The 18,047-nt window shown below is 47.9% G+C and overlaps 1 protein-coding gene across 1 annotated transcript; it reads right to left on the bottom strand.

Moving 5' to 3' along the window:
- Window positions 1-468: 468 nt before the first annotated feature.
- MARCO (macrophage receptor with collagenous structure) lies at window positions 469-10,270 on the bottom strand. The gene is made up of 15 exons (XM_009087805.4): window positions 10,062-10,270; window positions 8,980-9,081; window positions 8,380-8,616; window positions 7,973-8,008; window positions 7,006-7,041; window positions 6,528-6,635; window positions 5,133-5,231; window positions 4,992-5,036; window positions 4,348-4,446; window positions 4,199-4,252; window positions 3,665-3,709; window positions 3,399-3,506; window positions 2,156-2,197; window positions 1,670-1,846; window positions 469-1,377 (listed from the first exon to the last, which is right to left on the bottom strand). The coding sequence occupies exons 1-15, from the start codon at window positions 10,174-10,176 to the stop codon at window positions 1,247-1,249; spliced, it is 1,434 nt and encodes a 477-aa protein (XP_009086053.2). The 5' UTR covers window positions 10,177-10,270; the 3' UTR covers window positions 469-1,246.
- Window positions 10,271-18,047: the final 7,777 nt, after the last annotated feature.

Genomic DNA, 18,047 nt, shown 5'->3' with positions numbered 1-18,047 from the left:
CAGAGAGGGATGCGCAGGATGCCCGGCTGTCCGCGGGGGAAGGCAGCGGGGAGCGGGGCCGGGGCAGCCTCGGGGCCGATGCCGCGGCTCTCCGCAGCGCCTTCGCGGAGCGGCGGCGGCCCTTGAGCTCCCCTTAGTGCCGGGAAGGAGCATTTGGAGCAGCGGCTCCGCTGCGGGGACGGGCAGGGTACCGGGAGGCGCTGATGGGTCCGTGCCCGCGGCTCAGCCCGCAGGTCCCACCGCATCCCGGCGGGATGGGTCCGGCGCTTGTCCGTGCAGGGGCACCTTTATTTATCCAAAGTAAATTGCACCAATCGCTTGGGATACAGGAAAGCCCAGTTCAATATTTTCTCCCTAATCTACAGGTGTGTGTGTGTGTATAATTTTAATTCTTTATATATTCGAGCATTTATTCACTTATTTATTTATTTATTTATTTATATTTAGCACCAATTGATAGCTTATTCATGCTTTGCTATATTTTTTTATTTGTCATCATTTTGCTTTCCTGGAGCATCTAACATCTAAAGGCATGAAAAGCTTAGCTTTATACACCAGATAAGTAAGGGGCATTGCTCCTGGAGACAGGTTAGGAAACGCCAACAGAGAAGGCAAAGGACTTAGCTAAGGTCAAAAACAAGTGCTGTGCTAAAGCAGGGTAGTGTGGCACCTAGATCCCAGGCACTTATTTTTGCACTTTAATAGGTGACCAGCATAGTTTCTGTTCAATATTTATATTTGCATGCCAGAGAGATCATCTGATGATTTTTGAGCATCTGCTGTCTTGGGTGTATGCACTTCTCTGGGGGTTTTAAGCTCAGGTTTACAACTGTAGCATGATGAAGATGGACTATCCAGCTCAGCTGCAGTAAGTGCAGGTTTCTGCACACTGATCCTATTCTCTTACTGCACTAAGCTGATGTGGACCATCCCCTCCCCTGTGGACTTAGAGGTCACACACGTGTGAGCTCCTGCAGATGAGCTGATGTCAGGTAGCTGGAAAAGCTGTGAACTGGCTCACATGCCTGAGCTCCAATTGCTTTGTGACAGCTGGGATGTTTCAGGTTACCTGTGGGTCTTGCAACTGTTATTGATTTGTGAAAAATTCAACTTTCTTTGTTAATATTTCTATGACCTGGTAAAGAGGCACAGAAGCACAGCCTGATGAAATTGAGTTTACATCATGAAGAAGAGCTCCATGGAGAGCAGAGGCAGCAGCAGCTCCCAGGACAGACTCGGTGTCCCATCAAGCACACTCCACCCCAACATCCTCACTGTGGCTGCAGTTGTTTTCACCCCAGGTGCGCTTGCTACAGTCTGTAATTGAAATTTCACTCCCAGTGCAACTCACATCATCAAGCCAAATTTGTCCGGTACCTTTGGAAGATTAAACAAACAAAAGACTGTTGGATGGGATGGGAGAGAGAGGAATATGCCTTTTTTCCTAAAGATTGCCCTGTGGACAGTGGGTGTGTGTTGGGTTGTGTGGTTGGTTTGTTGGAAATCAAGCATTTGGGCACAGTTCAAGCATCACTTGACATGCAGCTGCCTCACCCCAAGAGGAACGAGGAGATTGCTGGCTGCTGGGGCAGGTGGCCTTGCTGTGGTGCTTTCTGTGTGTGTAACCCCCATGCCAGGCCTGGAGGGGTGTGAGCTGCTGTGCACTCACCTGGTGGGGCTGTGAAGAAGGAGACGGCCCGGCTGAATCCCAGCATGCGGCAGACGACACCGGCCTCTCGCGTGGACCAGCCGTCGTCACAGATGGTTCCCCAGGACCCTCTGTGGAAGATTTCCACACGGCCCCTCCTCTGTCCTCCCACGATCCGTACATAATTGCCAGGGCCAGCTGAGAATTCAGAGGAGAAGAAAACTCTATGGGTCATACAGGTGCAAGGAAAAAGATTGACAGACAGAAGCAGTGACCACCAAACCAGACGGATGTTCCCATCTCCAGGATGGGACCAGAGGTTTCTGGTGGCTCAAATCCAAACAATTCAAGAGCCCCCCTGTATTTGGAGACACCAGGCTGCAGCTCAGAGCACAGACTCCTTGGCTCTGTTAGCTGTGCTGTGGGCTAACCAGCATGTTTTTGATCCTGATCTCAGGTAGCTCTGATACCTGAAGGCAAGTGAGAGAAGAAGTAAAAGTCCAGTACCTTCTCCTTTTTCTCCTTTGCTCCCTTTCAGTCCTGAGGAACCTGTTTCAAATTAGAAAAGCAAACTTTTGACAGTTGCTTGTGGAAAAATCTGGTTATTATCTAGTTCTTAATACTTGTGTGGGTTAGAGAAGTCCAGATTCCTCCCCTTGTAGAAAATGAACACCCTGAAGTGACCAAGGGCATGTAAAAGAAACATGGCAGGAAAAGTAGGATAACATCCAGCAAAATATTCCCAACGTGTGACCCAAGAAAAGGGCCGCTTTCAAAATCCCATATATTCATTCACTTGTGGGAAATGTATCTCATTCCCACTGTTACCTGTGAAATGACTTCTCTGATAGGCTTTGGGATCTCCAGAAGCAGGCATGGTATCTCCCAAAGTACTTGCAGGAAGACCTGCATCCTGGGATTTGATCTTCAGGGAGAGCAGAAAGGTGCTCTCAGTAGTCCTCCGCATTTCTGTGGAGCATCTTTGTCTTGAGGGTAGGGGTGTTTGAAAGAACCCAGAGAGCTCTTTCCCCAGAGCTACCTCCAGAAAACACTCATTGCTGACTCCTTCTGGGGACCAGGAGATGGGATGCACCCAGAGCATGGAGCCAGCCCAGTTACACTTCTTCCATCTTCCAGCTGCAAAGCTCCAGGGGAGGAGTGCATGGAGCACCCCCACACAGAATCTAGTTTATTTTATTTCTGAGGATTCTGTGTGAACAACTAAAAGAAAAAAACATCTGGAGCCCTGTTTGCTTCCCATGGGCTATTGTAACAACTGTTTGCTTTTTTATTTTAGTTTTTTTTTTATTACAAGTCTTATGTTTTTTTGAAACATTCTGTGATGGGAAGGGAGGGGGCTTAAGGATGGCGAGTAGCTGTAGTGTTGGCCTTTTTGAGCAACTTTTGTGTCCTACAGTTAGCAAGGTGTAGTTAAATAGCCTCACTGTCAAGTGTTTCCAATAGCTTCAGTATTGCATGTTCCTGAGTGCCATGTTTACATGGGATTTATCCCAGGCACAGGGTGTCTCTGATGTCTCTGAACAAAGCAAAGAGGAACGTGTGTTGTTCCAGCTTTCTGTGAAATCAGGGATTTGAGAAAATCTAATGCCTCTGTGTACTTGCATGCATTTTAACACACCTCCCAGGGTGTACAGCTGACACCCTGCACATGCCTTTGCTAGGAAGGCTGATCTGCAGTCCCAACCCCAAACGTGCCATCAGCTCCACAGTCCTTGGCAAAGAGCCTTACCAGTAAATCCAATCTCTCCTTTGGCTCCTTTTAGTCCTGGTTCTCCTTTCAGACCCTTAGGGCCATAATCCCCCTTGGCTCCTTTTTGACCAACTGGGCCTGGGGTGCCTGGGTGGAAAGCAAAAAGTCATTGTCTTGGTCCCTTCCCAGGGAAAGGACATGACAAACATGACATTTCACATTGATGCACAACAGTGGAATGTGGCACCTGAAGTTCTTTGTATCATCATCTTTGTATCAGAGTAAATCATGCTGTAAGAGTTTACCTGCTAGGCCCTGGTCTCCCTTTGCTCCCTTTTGCCCTGGAGGTCCTAAGGTCATAAAAACAAACAAACAAACATTTATAAGACTGATGTTTATACATTTATAAAAGCTTATGCAAAGCAGTATTTACAATTGATTTTAACTCATCTAGTTTTGGTGTCTACACTATAAGCATCTATTTCTGAATCAGGGGTCTTATTTCATGTCACAATTGGTGCAGACCATGCCAAACAAGAAAATACAGGCAGTGGAGAAACAACTTCTCCTGAAGTTCATCCTTAACTGCTTCTTTGTTGGTGCATTTTCAATTTATACCAAAATCCAGGCCTCATCACCCCTCACACATATTACAGATGGAAGAACCAACCAGTCAGCCCCCAGCAGCCTGGCAGAGCCCCAGGAGTGCCATGGCATTCTGGGATGCACTGGGAGTCCAAGAAGAAAGCTCAGGAGGTCTGGTCTTGGTGGTGCAGCTCCCTTTCTGGTGTCTGCATGATGTGTGTTGTTGACCCAAAAGCTGTTTTATTCTCCTTTACCTGCTATTCCTTGTTCTCCCTGTACACCTTTGAGTCCAGCAATGCCTTGTGCTCCTAAAATCAAAGAGAAATCAGTAAGGGTGAACTCATCACACAAAGTGAGGCCAGAGTAGGAGGTCAATGAGTTACAGGTTTGAGCAGGGCTGTACCTGGGCTACCTTTGGGACCCTGGTCCCCCTTCTCCCCTTTCTGACCAGGTCTGCCTTCAGGGCCAGGACTCCCAGGAGGTCCAGGTTGTCCAGCTGCACCTTGAGGTTGAGTGAAAGCAGCACAATATGAAATGTCACACAACACATGAAGGAGGTCAAAAGGCAGAGAGCTCAATCACCAGCCCTTGCACACTGAGCTGAGCCTGTGAAGGCAAAACAAACACTGACTGTCTCCAAATTGCAATCCTGGCAGTGCTAATCTTAGCAATGCAGTCAGGGGTGATCTGGAGTGAAGGGCTGCATGGAACCAGGTCCTGCCTGACTGCCAGCCCTGAAATGCACAAGTTCTTCCCAAAAGAGCAGCCAGTTTCTGCCCCTGTGAGCACGGGTACCAAGAAGGAGGCCATGGCTCTTCTTTCCCTCTCAGTCTCCTGCACAGTGAGTGGGGCCCAGAAGAGACAGCCAAGGCTGCTGGATGAGTTTGGATGACATTGAAATGTTGGCATGGTTTCTGCATCTAATCATCATCTTCTCTTACCCATGCTGGGATCTAGAGCAGCTGCAGCTTTCCTTGTCATGAAACACCACATTAAAGAGATCAGCCTTATGCCTCCACAAGAAATTGCACCTTCTGCACAGCTTACCTGCCTCTCCTTTCTGCCCAGGAGGTCCAGGATTGCCCGGGCTCCCTGTAATGACACCCTGGCATCAGTGCAGAGCAGGCTCAGCCCAGCCCCTTGGTGGGGCAGCCCTGCACCCTGTCCCACTGTGCCCTCTGCACTTACCCTGGTAACCTGGCACTCCTGGGAATCCAGGCTCACCCTTAGGACCCATGAATCCCTGGAATCCCTTCTCACCCATGTCACCTTTCTGTCCTTGGGGACCTATCAAAGAGCACAGCACACACATGTAAATTCAAAAAAAAACCCCAGATTTGTTGTCTCTGCAGCCTGTGGAACACCTCTGTCTGGCCACACCAGCAGCAAGGTTTGGCCTCACACCTGCATGTGCCATTCAGTGACATTGTCACCATAAAGCTGGAGGAGGACAGAGCTGGCCTGCCTGATCCACCTCTGGCTCTGTCAGCCTCCCCTGGCCAGATGTTTGTCTGGCCTGCTGTTTAAGACTTGCAGTGGTGCCATGACACCTCTCCAATCTATTCCCCAAACAATCCCTCCTACTGCAATGTTTTCTCCTCTATTTAAATATCCCTTACTGCATCTGAATGCTTCCCTTCTGCCAGACACAGTGGAGATACAGAGCAGCACATTCCATTCCTGCTCTTCCAGAGAGTTCTGTCATCTCCCCTTAGCCTTGTCTTCTCTGAACAGGAGATCAGCATGCTCCAAAGGAGCTAAATTACTTGAAAGTGCCTCATTTGAGGACTTCTCCTTCATCTTTCTGCTCTAGAATTATCCCAAAGTCCTTGCCTTTTGGTATTCCTCTTGCAATGACTCTTCTCTCCTGGAGCATCCTGTGCTAATGAGAGCATTGGGGCATTCAGGATCAGATGGAAGATCTGAGGAAGCTCTTACCAACCTGTCCAACTGTCCTCCCTCCTCTGCACCACACACATCACCTGCTTCCTTTTCTTCTCCTGCTTTCAGCCCATGTGAGACCCCTGAGGAACAGCTATCCATAATTCATGCTACATGGGACAAACACGTGGCATAGCTCTTCTACTTCACGTGTGCAAAGCCAGGCTTATGTAAAATGCTCGTAAAGCTCTCAGAAAGAGGTTCCACTAAAATGAGGATTAATACCCACATGCTTGTGCATATAAATTATATTGTATTATTTTATACCATAGAAATCCTACTGCAAACATCACTGCTTTAATCTAGGACAGGCTGATAATTGAATATCTGTGGCTTTCATTAGACACAGGTCACTCTGCAAAGAGACTTCCTTGGTGCAGAATCAACATTTTGCGTGGCCCTTTGCCCCAGCCCTCCTTTAGAGATTTGCTGAAGCATGACATGAAATTAAACCCCTTCAGATCAGGTCAAGTGTCCTGTTTATCCAGCTCCCTCACTGACTGGCAAACCATGCTCAGGGCTGCTTGGATTTTTTATGAATACTGACCTATGAAAACTTCTTCTGGTGTTTTATGTAGAATGAGTTTAAGGAGAAATATGTGCGAGAACATTAAAAATATTAAGATAGTGAAGAAGTCTTACCTGCAAGCCCCATCTCTCCTTTTTCTCCTTTCACTCCTGGGCCACCACTTGGGCCAGCAGGACCAGGAGCTCCTTTGCTCCCCTTCTCCCCCTGGGGTCCACGTGTGCCTGCAAGGACAACACCACTTTTCTGATGCTTCCTGGGGTGCCATGTGTAGTCAGTGCCAGCAGCAGGACACCCACCACAGCTGTGAGCCCGAGCCAAACTCCACTCTCTGTGCACTTGAGAGTGGTGCTGGTGACAGTAGGAAATTGGCCCCCAGTGGCTGTTGCACACTGACTTTTAAAATAAGATTTTTTTTTTCCAGCAAAGTTTTGCTTTTTCTCACATTAGCTTTACATAGGCTTATTTCCTTCAGCTCCAATGACATTCTTACTCACTTATACCTCGGCTGAGGATGAGATTGCTCATAAAATCATCCATAAAGCTACTTTATGTTCATCCACAGAAGTAATTCAGGTGTCAAAAAAGCCTTACCTTGGTCTCCCTTTGTCCCTGGTGGTCCCTGTAACCCTGGGATGTAAAATACATATATCAGCTGGCACACATCATCTATTCACAGTAATGGCTAAGAAGAAGAGACAAATTTTTAATCATCCTTTGCTCACACAATTTCAGTCACCAGTGAGGCCAATCTTCAGCTGGCAGGGACCAGAACAACCACTTGAGTAAAGTCCTTGGAGCTCAGCTGAGTGCTCAGCTGGGCAGGGGCCAGCTTGTCTTCCTGCCAAGCCCAGCTCATGGGGACCATTGGGGAGATCTTTCATGAAATGCACTGAACAATTGGGCTCTGATGTGTAATAACACTGCTTGGCAGGAGGTGCTCTTTCAACGTCCTAAGTGCAGCCAGGAACATATGAAAACACAATTTTAAATTTTTTTTTCCCTTCAGAAAATCTCATCAGTGTAGCCAAGAAGTAAGGATGGATGAGTTACAGGCCTGATCTAACAGGGGTTGCATCTTAGATCATCATCACAGGATCATGGAAACTGTTGCCTGGCCCAACCTCTGCTCAGAGTGGAGCCAGTGTTAGATCAGGACCTGCTGCATCCTCACAGTTGGGAGATATTCATCTCCTGTGGCAGGGGCAGTTCTACCCAAACACCCAGGCACCCAGGGCAGCAGCTTGTGCCTGGCTGTGGAGGGCAGAACTTGCACCCAGCTCATTCCTGGGTCTATGCCAGTGCTTTCCTAGGGACAGGGTGGGCGTGGACCTCTGTGGGAGCATGTGGGCTAGCCAAGGCTCCTGGAGGATCAGTGAAAAGCCTCCACACAGGCTTTACACCTGCTTTTACAGCAGGTCTCCTCATGACCAGGGTGTTGGGTGTCTGCACACTGGGTAGGGTCTGGAGACTGAAATCCCAAATCCTCACTTAAGGTCTCTTGGATGAAATAAAGAAGAAGAGGAAAAGAGGAGAAGTTGTGGCTCGGTTACCAACATACCTGGCACACCAGGATCTCCTTTTCGTCCAGGAGGCCCTGAAATAAATATTTAATGGGTATTTTTCAGCAGTCAGTGAGGAGCACAGCAGTGTGGGATTGAGGTGTGAGCTGGAGACACAACCCTTCTGGAGGGACCTAGAGTCCAAATCTACAAGTCACAGGAGGGAAGAGGAGCCCAGAACTGCATCTGCAGCTGCAAAGGGATCTGGGGGCTTGCACAGGGCAGTGCTCCAGCTCCTATAGGTGCTCCCTGGTCTGGAGGTGACTCCCATCCTGAGCATGGGGACATAACTAAGTGACAGGGAGATTGAATCTTGCCCTAGTTAAACTAAACTGGGTTTTCAGCCCCACTAGGGATGCAGAGGAGCCAGGTCTCCCCACTGCAGAGCCAGCATGGAGAGCCATACCTGCAACCAGGGTCATGTTGTTCATCCTCATCATCAGGTTTGCATTGTTGCTTTTAATTATGGTGATTTCCTCTTCTAAGCTTCTCCTCCAGTTTTCTTCTTGTCCCATGAGAAAGCCCTTCCAAGCAGAGCTTCTCGACAAGGCCAGATGGTTGGCAGAGAAGCGCTGCAGAATCTCTTCTGTGTAGGAGGCATTTTGCTCTTGAAGTTTCAGTATCTCTCTCTGCATCTTAAACACTGAGGAAACAAAAAGCCCATGCAGTGAATATTCACTGCCCGCTCTGGCTGCGAAATGGGTGTTTGGCAGAGCAGTTCCCAGCACCTGGGGGGGACACCGGGGGATAAAGACCACCCCTGTCTGACCCGGGAAGATGGTTTTCATGTGCCGGGAGCGCAGCTGGGAGCGCTTTTGCGAATGCAAAGCACACGCCCGGGGCTGGGGAATCGTCCCTGCAGCCGCTGCTGGGCCCGGCGGAGGGCGGGGGAGCCTCTCCGCTCCCTCGGAGGTGTCAGACCCGTGTGCTCATTCCCACTTGCCCCCGGCAGCTCCCAGCAGAGCTCTCCTTTGATGCCCAGCCCACGGCGAGGCTGTGGCGTTACCTTTGTACATCAGCAGCCCCTGGCCGGCCGTCAGCAGCAGCAGGTAGATGCTGAGGGCTGTCCGAGTACAGCATGTGGATGCCCTTTTCTGGCTCCGAGGCTCTAAAACCAAGAGAGGCAGGGTAGACACTCTCCCACATTTCTCCCCTACAAGCTCTGCGTGCCTGCAGCCTCTCCAGGCTTGGCCACAGTGCTTTCCAGAGGTGTGGAGCTGCTTTCCTCTGCCCCAGGCTTTGCAATCTTGGCCGCCTTTTCCTGAGCTAATTTAACCAGCTCAGCTCCATCAAGACTTAATCCAGTGTGAGTGTGGTGATTTCCCCCTCTCTGCACCAATAAACTCCCCATTTCCATCATTTTTACTTGTCCCAGGCTGCCATTCAGAGGGCTGCCCAAAGCAATCCCTTCTCCAGCCAGAGCACTGCATACGTGTGGTTCCAACAGTGATGCATGTATGCATCAAAACAAATGAAAAATCAATAATAAACTGAACTGCAGAACAAATTGAAACAAGTCATAAGATGTAAAATCAATCATTACCAGCAAGTGTAAAGGAAATAAATGGCTTTGTTGAATTTTGGCCTTCAGGGAGAAAAAAAGTATTTCAGAAGCATTGGTAACTACATCAGACATTCATTAAGTGACCCTCAATTGAGGTTTTTCCTTTTTTTCAAAGTAATGTAATCAGGAGTTTAAAGTCTTAGTTTTAAAAGAGTACAATATTTTAATTGGTTTTACAATAGAATGGCTTAGTCAGCAATGAAGCTTTTATATTCAGCTGAAAATTCATAAACTTACATTTTTTATTGAGTCTGGTGATTTTAGTATCTTAACTATTACACATGAAAGTCTTACTCAAGAAAATTAGACATTTTCTAAGACAGGAAAATAACTGATTTTTTTCTGATGCTCAGCATCAGCTTTTGGCTAGAAAGGATAGTTTGACATAATTCTACTTTTAAATGGCAGTTAATTTACTTGCAAAATCACTGCAAAGAGCATTTAATATACAATATTTCATTTTTATGTATTGTTTTAGACCAGATAAAATCCATATAAATCCATTAAACAAAAACAAATCTTACCACTTATCTGAAAGGTTGTGATAGCAGGTGAGGCAAACCCAATCTTTTCTGAAACACTGAAAGAGTTCATATCACTTGAATTTCTGTCTTCTCCGTGTTTGTCTGTAATTTTCATGACAAATTTCTTGTGGCTATCCCAAAGCCATGGACAATTGAGAATGGGAGGTACTTCCTCTCTGCCTCCTGATTTGATATGTTTTCTGATATGCATTTCCTATCTGCTCAGCTTTTATAGACTGCTGAGAACTCTGATGTGGTAATTTGAACAGTTCCTCAAAAAATCCCACAGCTAAGATGCTGAGCTGCTCTCATGTGCTCAGCTGGAGTCCAGGGAGCCTTCCAGGATCCTGAAGGATCTTCAACCTGGAGCTATTCAGCATCTCTGTGTTGTGGCAGAGTTAGGCATGAGATGGACATTTTGTTTCTAACAGAAGTAATCCTCCTCAGGTAGCCAAGAAGATTCCATGTCCAGTGTTAGCTTGGCCATCACTCTCCTGGGAGGGGAGGCTGAGGACTTGGTCACAGTGAAGCTCCCAGTAATGTGCACCACGGTGACACCTTGGTGGCTGTGTGTGACTCAAGTGCAAGGAGGGAAAGGATCAGGAGAAGTTGTAAAGACAAGTGAATGATGGTGGGATGGGGGATGCTGAAACCCAAATGGGTTTGGGATGATGGAGAAGAGGCACTTGCAGCCTCCTTGAAAAACTCTCTCCAGCTCCTGCTTCCTCCCTGATGAGTTTTTCACACCCATGGATACAATTCCTACCTCTTCACCATTTCAATGCCTTCATCCTGCCAAACTCCCCCTGGCATTTGGCATTCTGACATCTCCATTTGCTTTAGGTTTGACTTTTGCAAAGCAAAGTGACTCACCCAGGCCCAGAGGCAGGAGCTGTCGGTAGGAGCTGGACAAAGCCCTCCTCATCCATGCTGCCAGCACCACGTCCTGACCTCTCCGAGGTGCAAGGCTGTCACTGTCACACCTGGTCCTGGGCTGCAGGTCTGGGTCCAGCCCTGGGGCTGTGTCCATCCCTGGCTCCTCACTGCCCTGCTTGGCCATGGAATGGAGTGTGGCAGAGCTTCAGGCAGGGGCGAGCTGGAGATCCACACCCTGACAGTGCAGAGTGAAGCCCTCTGTTCTGTACCTGATGTACAAGTCTCTGAAAGCCTTGGACTACAAATATGTGGGGATTTTTGAATCTGCTTCTGTGTTCTCCTTTCAAAAGTGCTTGTGCAGCTGTGACCTGGTTTGTCCCCAGGAGGGAGGAAGAGGAATCCTCCATTTTTAAACATTCTGCTACACTCTGTGTAGGAATTGGGATAATTTGCTTCCTTGTGAAGGTCTCAGATATCCCCTTGAGTTAGGGGGGCTCTATAGGTTACCACCAATCAGCTGAGCCACAGTAAATGCCTATGCAACATCTCCCATCACGGCATCCCCTCCTCACTGGAGTAAGGGCTCATATCCAGCACATTTCTGATGGTTCTGGTGGTTCAGCTGACCACTCTGCACAGGCCTGGAACCATCTACTCTTGCTGGGTGATGAGCTGGGAACAACTGTGTTTGTGCTGCCAAGTGGATGTTTATAGGGATGGATGTGATTCAGGTGCATGCAGAGAGCAGATTTACAGCAGAGAGGCTTTTAATAATACTTCTAGTCGAATCCATTTTATTTCAAAGTATTAAAAATAAGCTGGCAGATGTAGTTCTCAAAAGCCTGCCTAAAGACAAAAGGTTCAATGAGATCTTTGTGTCCTCCTTCCCTGAGAAAGAAGCCTGGATAAGTTTTCACGTGGTTCATGGTCAGGCTGTGGCCCTGACACTCTCAGTGGCCCAGCTGGGTGTAAAAGCAGGAGTAGATTCCATTAATTTGACAGTCCTGAACTGCAGTGTTTTGGGTTTTGAAGTCCAATCCTCCACTTTTGGTGGGAAAGTCATGAGCTGCAGTTGCCTACCCAGCTGGTGAAACCTTTATATCTATTTGATGCAGCCTCATGCAGCTCTGCAAGCTGCCACCTTCTCATTGCTCAGTTGGGCATTTAGCTGCCTGGGAGGTTGTGGTGCATTTCTATCTGGATGTCAGCCTCTGCAAACAGGCAGCAGATTTCCCAGTGCACGAGGGTCTGGACCACGCCCTGGTGCCAGAGACCATGTCCCAACATGCTGGCTCAGCCTCTGCCTTGTGCTCCTGTCCTGCTTTCTGCTGCCTTTCATTTCTCACTGTACCATCACTGACTGCAGCAATAGGTCGAGTCTGATTTTGCAATCAGGAAAGGAAAAAAGAAAAGAAACTGCTGATTCAGGGCAGTCTCCCTAGGTTGATGTTTTGCTGAAGCAATGGGGTTATTTATAGAATAACAGATTATGGGACATTATGGGACACGTATGCTGGGCCCTCAGCCTTACCCTTCAGGCTGTCTGTGAGAAGCTCTGGTCCATCTCCTCCTGCTGCTCATCCTGCCTCCCCTGACACTCAAAGAAGAGCCTGTAGTCCTACAGCTCATCCCTTTCCTTCCTAGATTCATACAGACGGTGCTCCTCATGTTCTCACGCTAAATGTGCACCAACATGTGAACCAAGTTTTATAAACTGACCACAGCTGCCTCAAAGTCACGGGCCTGGGGGAGCTGCTGGTGCTGGGAAAAGGAAGTGGCCTGGAAGTGGCTGGTGGAGCAAAAAAGTCCCTGGCCATGCCCACTACCTTTCTCATCTTCCATCACTGCTGTCCTCTGCAGGCATTTGCCAACCCCAAGAGCTCATGGCAAAGCAAAGGGATGCAACACTGAACTCCAGCCTGGCAATAGCTGAACATATCAACAGCCTCCCAACAGTGATTCTGCCAGAGAGCTTGGGCAGATGTCAGCCTCCTCAGGATAGCCATTTATCCTGAAAAAAATGAAGTTGTGCTTCTTTAAAGACTTTTTTTTTTTTTCCCTGCATGAGAAGATATCCTAGCTCAGAAGTGTTTCTCTATTTACCCACAAGATGTAATTTTTCCAAGCTCATCTATTTGATTGCAGACTGTCTTAGGCATAAATGTGCAGCATCCAGGAGACTTTCACTCCTCTCCAAGGAAGTGTATGGCATAAACAGGCCCAACACTGGGTAGGTTGGTGGAGGAACCTTCACCATTTCTGCTGTTGCCTCTAGACTGAAGTGAGGGCTGCAGCCAGGAAAGGTGACAGTCTACCCCTTATCCTGATATCTGCACCCATGTTTCTGCAGATGGACTTCAAAACATCACAAAGTAATCCTGCCACAGACCACACTGCTCTCCCACAGAAAAAAACAAGTAATTGTGGTTTGATCTGTGACACATTCCGTGCATGTCCACCCATGCATGTCCAAAGCCAGCAATGACAAGAGCTGTACAACTGCTTCATCACAACCTTGCTAGCAGACTACCTTGGTTCTTTTTATCCCCTATTTTACCTGATTTTTCAGTCTTTTGTCTTTTTGCAAAGAACAAGTTTGATGAATTTTGACATACCAGTTCTTGTGGTGGATTTACTCCAGCCATCAGCCAAACAGCCACCCAAATGTTGTCTCAGTCCTCTTTTGCAAAGAATGGGGAGAAAATGGAAGGTGAGAAGACTTGTGAGTTGATATAATGACAGTTTAATAGGGAAAGCAAAAGATGCACTTGCAAGCAAAGCAGAAAGAGGAACTCATTCTCTTCTTCCCATGAGCAGACAGATCAGCAACTGCTTTTGGGAATTGGGGCCTCAGCATGCATGATGGCTTTTTGGGCTGAAAAACACACAAACCACAAACCTGTCCCCTTCCTCCTTCCCCCCTGAACTTCTAATCTCTGAGTTTGACATCATACTGTGCAGAACATCCCTGGGCTCGGTTTGGGTCACAACCCTGGCTGTGTCCCTTCCCAATCTCTTACCCAACCCCAGCCTGCTCCCAGGCTCAGTTTTGTACAAGCTCTGCCCACCAATAGCCAAAAAACATCTGTGTTAGCAACACTGGCTTAGCCCCAAGCCCGAGGCACAGCACCATACTGTGTTGGGCTGCTGTGGGGAATGATGCCTCCATGCCTGTCAGACCCAGCAGAGCTCTCAGTGTGACAGTGTTTATCCTAAAATTCCTTGTTCTCCCTAAGGAAGGAGTCAGGACTCTGGTGCCCATGGACATCAGCAGGCACTGCTGAATCCAGGGGATGCCAAGGCAGGTTGTGGGTGATCTGCCCACCAGTAGAGCATGGAGGGAGATACCACATCTGGGATCTCCCTTGTGAGCGTCCCACGGACTGCCCAGCTCAGCCCTGGTCAGCATCTCCTGAAAAAAAGTGCATCCAGCTCTAAGGGTAAGAAATGGTGCATTAAATGGAGATTTTCTTTGTGGAGGAGAGACTGAGGCCAAAACACCAGTTCCAATGCCAAGGCATTAAAACAAACCTTGAGTCTGAACCCATGTGGAAGCAGAGGCCTTGTTGTGAAGCTCCCCCCATCCCTGCATGGCCAGACCTGTGCTCGGGGGGTCTGGCTGCTGCAGTAGCACCTGGGTTCTTCTGGGACTGTGGAGAAGCACTTGTGCTAAAGCAATAAAACCCCCAGCACTGCCTGGCTGACATTTCTCCTTTCTAGCTTGATGTGTTGCTTGGCTTTGTTGTAGAGATTGAAAACAGATTTTCTTTCCCTTCCATGAGTTATGTTAATTTGTGTTTCATCAGAACTTGCCTCTTCTCCTCCTTTCCTTTTTTTTTTCCTCCTTTAGGCTGGATCCAGCTGCACCATGAATTCAAGGAACCACCTGCAAAATATTTTAATGACTTCAACCTGCTCTTTGAGGTGAATTAATACCAGGGCAGCCTCTGCAGCACAGTGAAATAGTCAGGCTTGGCTAGCAGGCCACCCTCAGAGCCGAAAAATATGTTCTGCAAGGCCAGTGTGCCTGACAGGCAAGTTTGTTTTCAAGGTCCTTGTACAACATCTTCCTCCTCACCTCAAAGGCAGTTGTCCCTTAGTCAGGTAAGAGCTGATCCCAAGGACTGGATGAGGCAGGCTAAGAAACAGGGTGGGTAATGAGGCATCACAAAACCAATCACATGGAGGGTGGGTTAGGTCTGGTTATGGTCTGCTGCAAGCAGCACAATCACCCCTGCAGGGAGGCATCTCCCAGGGCTGCTCTGCATTTAGCAGCTCAGTTCTGTGGAGAGAGATCAGCTGCTGCCTAAGGCTCCTCTTTTCTGGAATGCTTTGGTTCATCACATGCTTTCCACAAGGCCAAAGAGATTTCTCTAAGCCCAGCTCACAGTGCAGCCACATTCCCACTTTCCTCCATCTCCTGGGCTTTTAAAATTCAAGGTTCATTTTTAATTTGCTAGGCAGCTATTAACCATATTAAATGATGCTGCAGGTGGTCTTGTGGTCCTGTCTGCCCCACAACCAACCCAGCCAGGCAAGGAGGTTGTTAACTTGCCCTGGTGTTTTTTCAGGAAAGTCTCTGGGATTATGTGAGGCTCAGGGTCATGGTATTTTTAGATATTAAACCAGTCAGGTAGTCAGCACATTGTTCAGAAGGACATTCTTAAAGAGGTTTATTATTGAGTATTGTCCTTGCACTGGGGCACATCCCAATTAATTGCCTGCACATCAATGTGTTACTCTGGATTTATCTCAGGGTAAACATATTAAGGAGCTGATACCTGGGCTTCCACTGAAGGATGCCACGGGATGGTTTGTCTCTGATAAGCTTTCTGGCACAAATTCCCATGTCCTGAATGCTACTGGCAAACACTTCAGCTTGAAAATCCATTAACCTGTAACCACCCCGTGCCCCTTACTCAATGAATGTGGAGAGCAAACATGTGTGTGAGCAGCTTTACACACAGACTTGAAACCATCCCTGACAGCATATTTCCATACAGAATTAACTCAAAGCAACTGTAAAACATGTGTGCAGTGCTAGGCTTTAAAGCTCAGACCCTGAAAATGCTCCAGCCTCCTCTCTCTCCGGGCTCCTTCCCTTGCCTCTCAATTTTCTGCTGTCCCTAGAGAGCAGCAGCCATCTCTGCTGTTCAAATAATCTCCAGTAATTGCTGTGGTGACACTGGGTGCTTCAGAGACCTGAAGTCATGACTTTTCCCCTTGAATTTCCTTCCTTCATCTCTTGCCCTCTGTTCTGATGTCCCTTTGCTGTCCTTTTGTGCAACTTCCCTGAGTACTGATGTGACAGCATAGCTCCTGTCTGCTCAGTACAGCTCTGCAAAAAACCTCCATTCCCTTCTGGTGACTCCTGCTTGCCTGTGACAGCCACGTGTGCCTGAGCTTGCTCAATCTCCTGCTAGGAAGTGATAAGCTGGGGTGTGAAACTTCCAGCATCAGCACATGGGGGGAAAGCAACAGGAAAGGAAAAGGTGCCTTTGTTGGGAGCTTCATTGCCACCCTCCAAGGCACAGCACCCACCAGAACCACAGTCAGTTTGCAATCACTGCATTGCTCCCACAGATCTCACCTTTAGACCAGCAGGGGCTGTTTCCCCTTAACTAGAGCCAATAACTGATTGCTGCTTCTCCATTATGGCCTTTAGCAATGATAACTGATTCTTGATTTATTCTTTTCATTCTCCACTATTTCTCAGCCTGAAGGTGTTTGTGTCAGGAGGTGCCTCAGGGAAAGGGAACAAGAAACTGGTGAAAAATGGCAGGAGTGGGTTGAAGCCCCCATCAGGGTGGAGCAGAGTCCCTCATCAAAGTGGTGAGGGGCTGGGAACAGGTTGGGCACACCTGGGGCTAGGTGTAAGGCTGGATCCTGTCCAGTCCTGCTACATCACCCATGTGTTAGGGCTGGAGTGTGTGTGGAACCTTTGGACTCACCCTGTGCTTGGAAGACAAGTGTCATTGCTGCTTCCTCCCATGCAGAAACAAAAGCAGAGCCCTGGGTCAGTGCTCTCCTCAGAGCATCTCCCAAAGTGGGATAGTGCTAGTAGCAGGAGTGACTCAAGATGGTATAAAAAGAGCAAAAATAATTACTTTTTGTTTTCATGCTTTCAGATGTTTTATTTATTTTTAAGAAACTGAGTGCAAGTGTCCAAATGCCTGGAGAACTACACGGTGCTCAGTTCTTGCCAGTGGCTAAATTGCCTGAGGTGTGGGCAGGTCTTCTAGGGAAAAAAGTAATTTTGTACTGACCTTCAGGCTCTCTGCCTCTTTCCATAATCAACACACACCTTATCTGGGGAGCTAGCTGGGAATTCCCTTCTTTCTGCTGCCCTGGCAATGACAGATCAAGCACAGCTGAATGCTTTGATCGCTTTGATGAATAAAACTTGAATTTGCCCCACAGCCTTGACTCTTGCCTCATTCCAACCTCTTGCATTGAACTGTTTGGTTTTTTTTCTTTTTTCTTTCTTTTTCTTCACCAAAATAACTGGAAGCAGTGGGCCTCTAGGATTCTCACATTTGAGTAAGGCTGGAGACTTCAACCCCATTAATTCAGAAGCACTGCTATTCTCACCTGCCCTTGAGTGTTTGAGCAGAGTTTTGACAGAAAGCTGAGAGAAACCAGGCTCTTCTCAGTGATGCCAAGCAACAGGACTAGAGTAGTGAGCAGAAACTGATGCTCAGGAAGCTTCACCTGAACATGAGGAAAATCTTCTTAACTGTGCAGGTGACTGTGCACTGGAACAGGTTTAGAGGAGGTGTGGAATCTCCCTGGAGATATTCCAGAACCATCTGGATGCAATCCTGTGCCATGTGCTCTGGGATGAATGACCCTCTTTGAGAAAGGAGGCTGGAGCAGATGAGTTGCTGTGGTGCCTTCCAACCTGCCCCATTCTGTGATGCTGTGAAAAAGGCTTGGCATGGCACAGCCCCTGCATGTCCCCTGGTTGAATACAGAGATGGTAATCACAAAAAAAAAAAAAATGGTTCTTAATAAACTCCCTCTCCTCTAACCACTAGGAAATCTGGCAGCAGGCACAATTTTACCAAACATTGAAACCATGCAGGTATGTGTACTTCAAAATAAACAGGA

Source organism: Serinus canaria, chromosome 7 (genome assembly GCF_022539315.1).
Source record: "Serinus canaria isolate serCan28SL12 chromosome 7, serCan2020, whole genome shotgun sequence".
Classification (NCBI taxonomy): domain Eukaryota; kingdom Metazoa; phylum Chordata; class Aves; order Passeriformes; family Fringillidae; genus Serinus; species Serinus canaria.
Note: the sequence above shows the minus strand (reverse complement) of the source record. Positions and strands in the feature narration are given on the sequence as shown.

Coding starts and splice junctions, on each gene's coding strand:
- MARCO (XM_009087805.4), bottom strand. CDS start 10,176: ATGAAAATTACAGACAAACACGGAGAAGACAGAAATTCAAGTGATATG. Junction 5,232..6,527: donor AGGAGAGATGGGGCTTGCAG/GTAAGACTTCTT, acceptor GCTCTTTGATAG/GTCCCCAAGGACAGAAAGGT. Junction 3,507..3,664: donor GGGAGACCAGGGCCTAGCAG/GTAAACTCTTAC, acceptor CTTTCCACCCAG/GCACCCCAGGCCCAGTTGGT.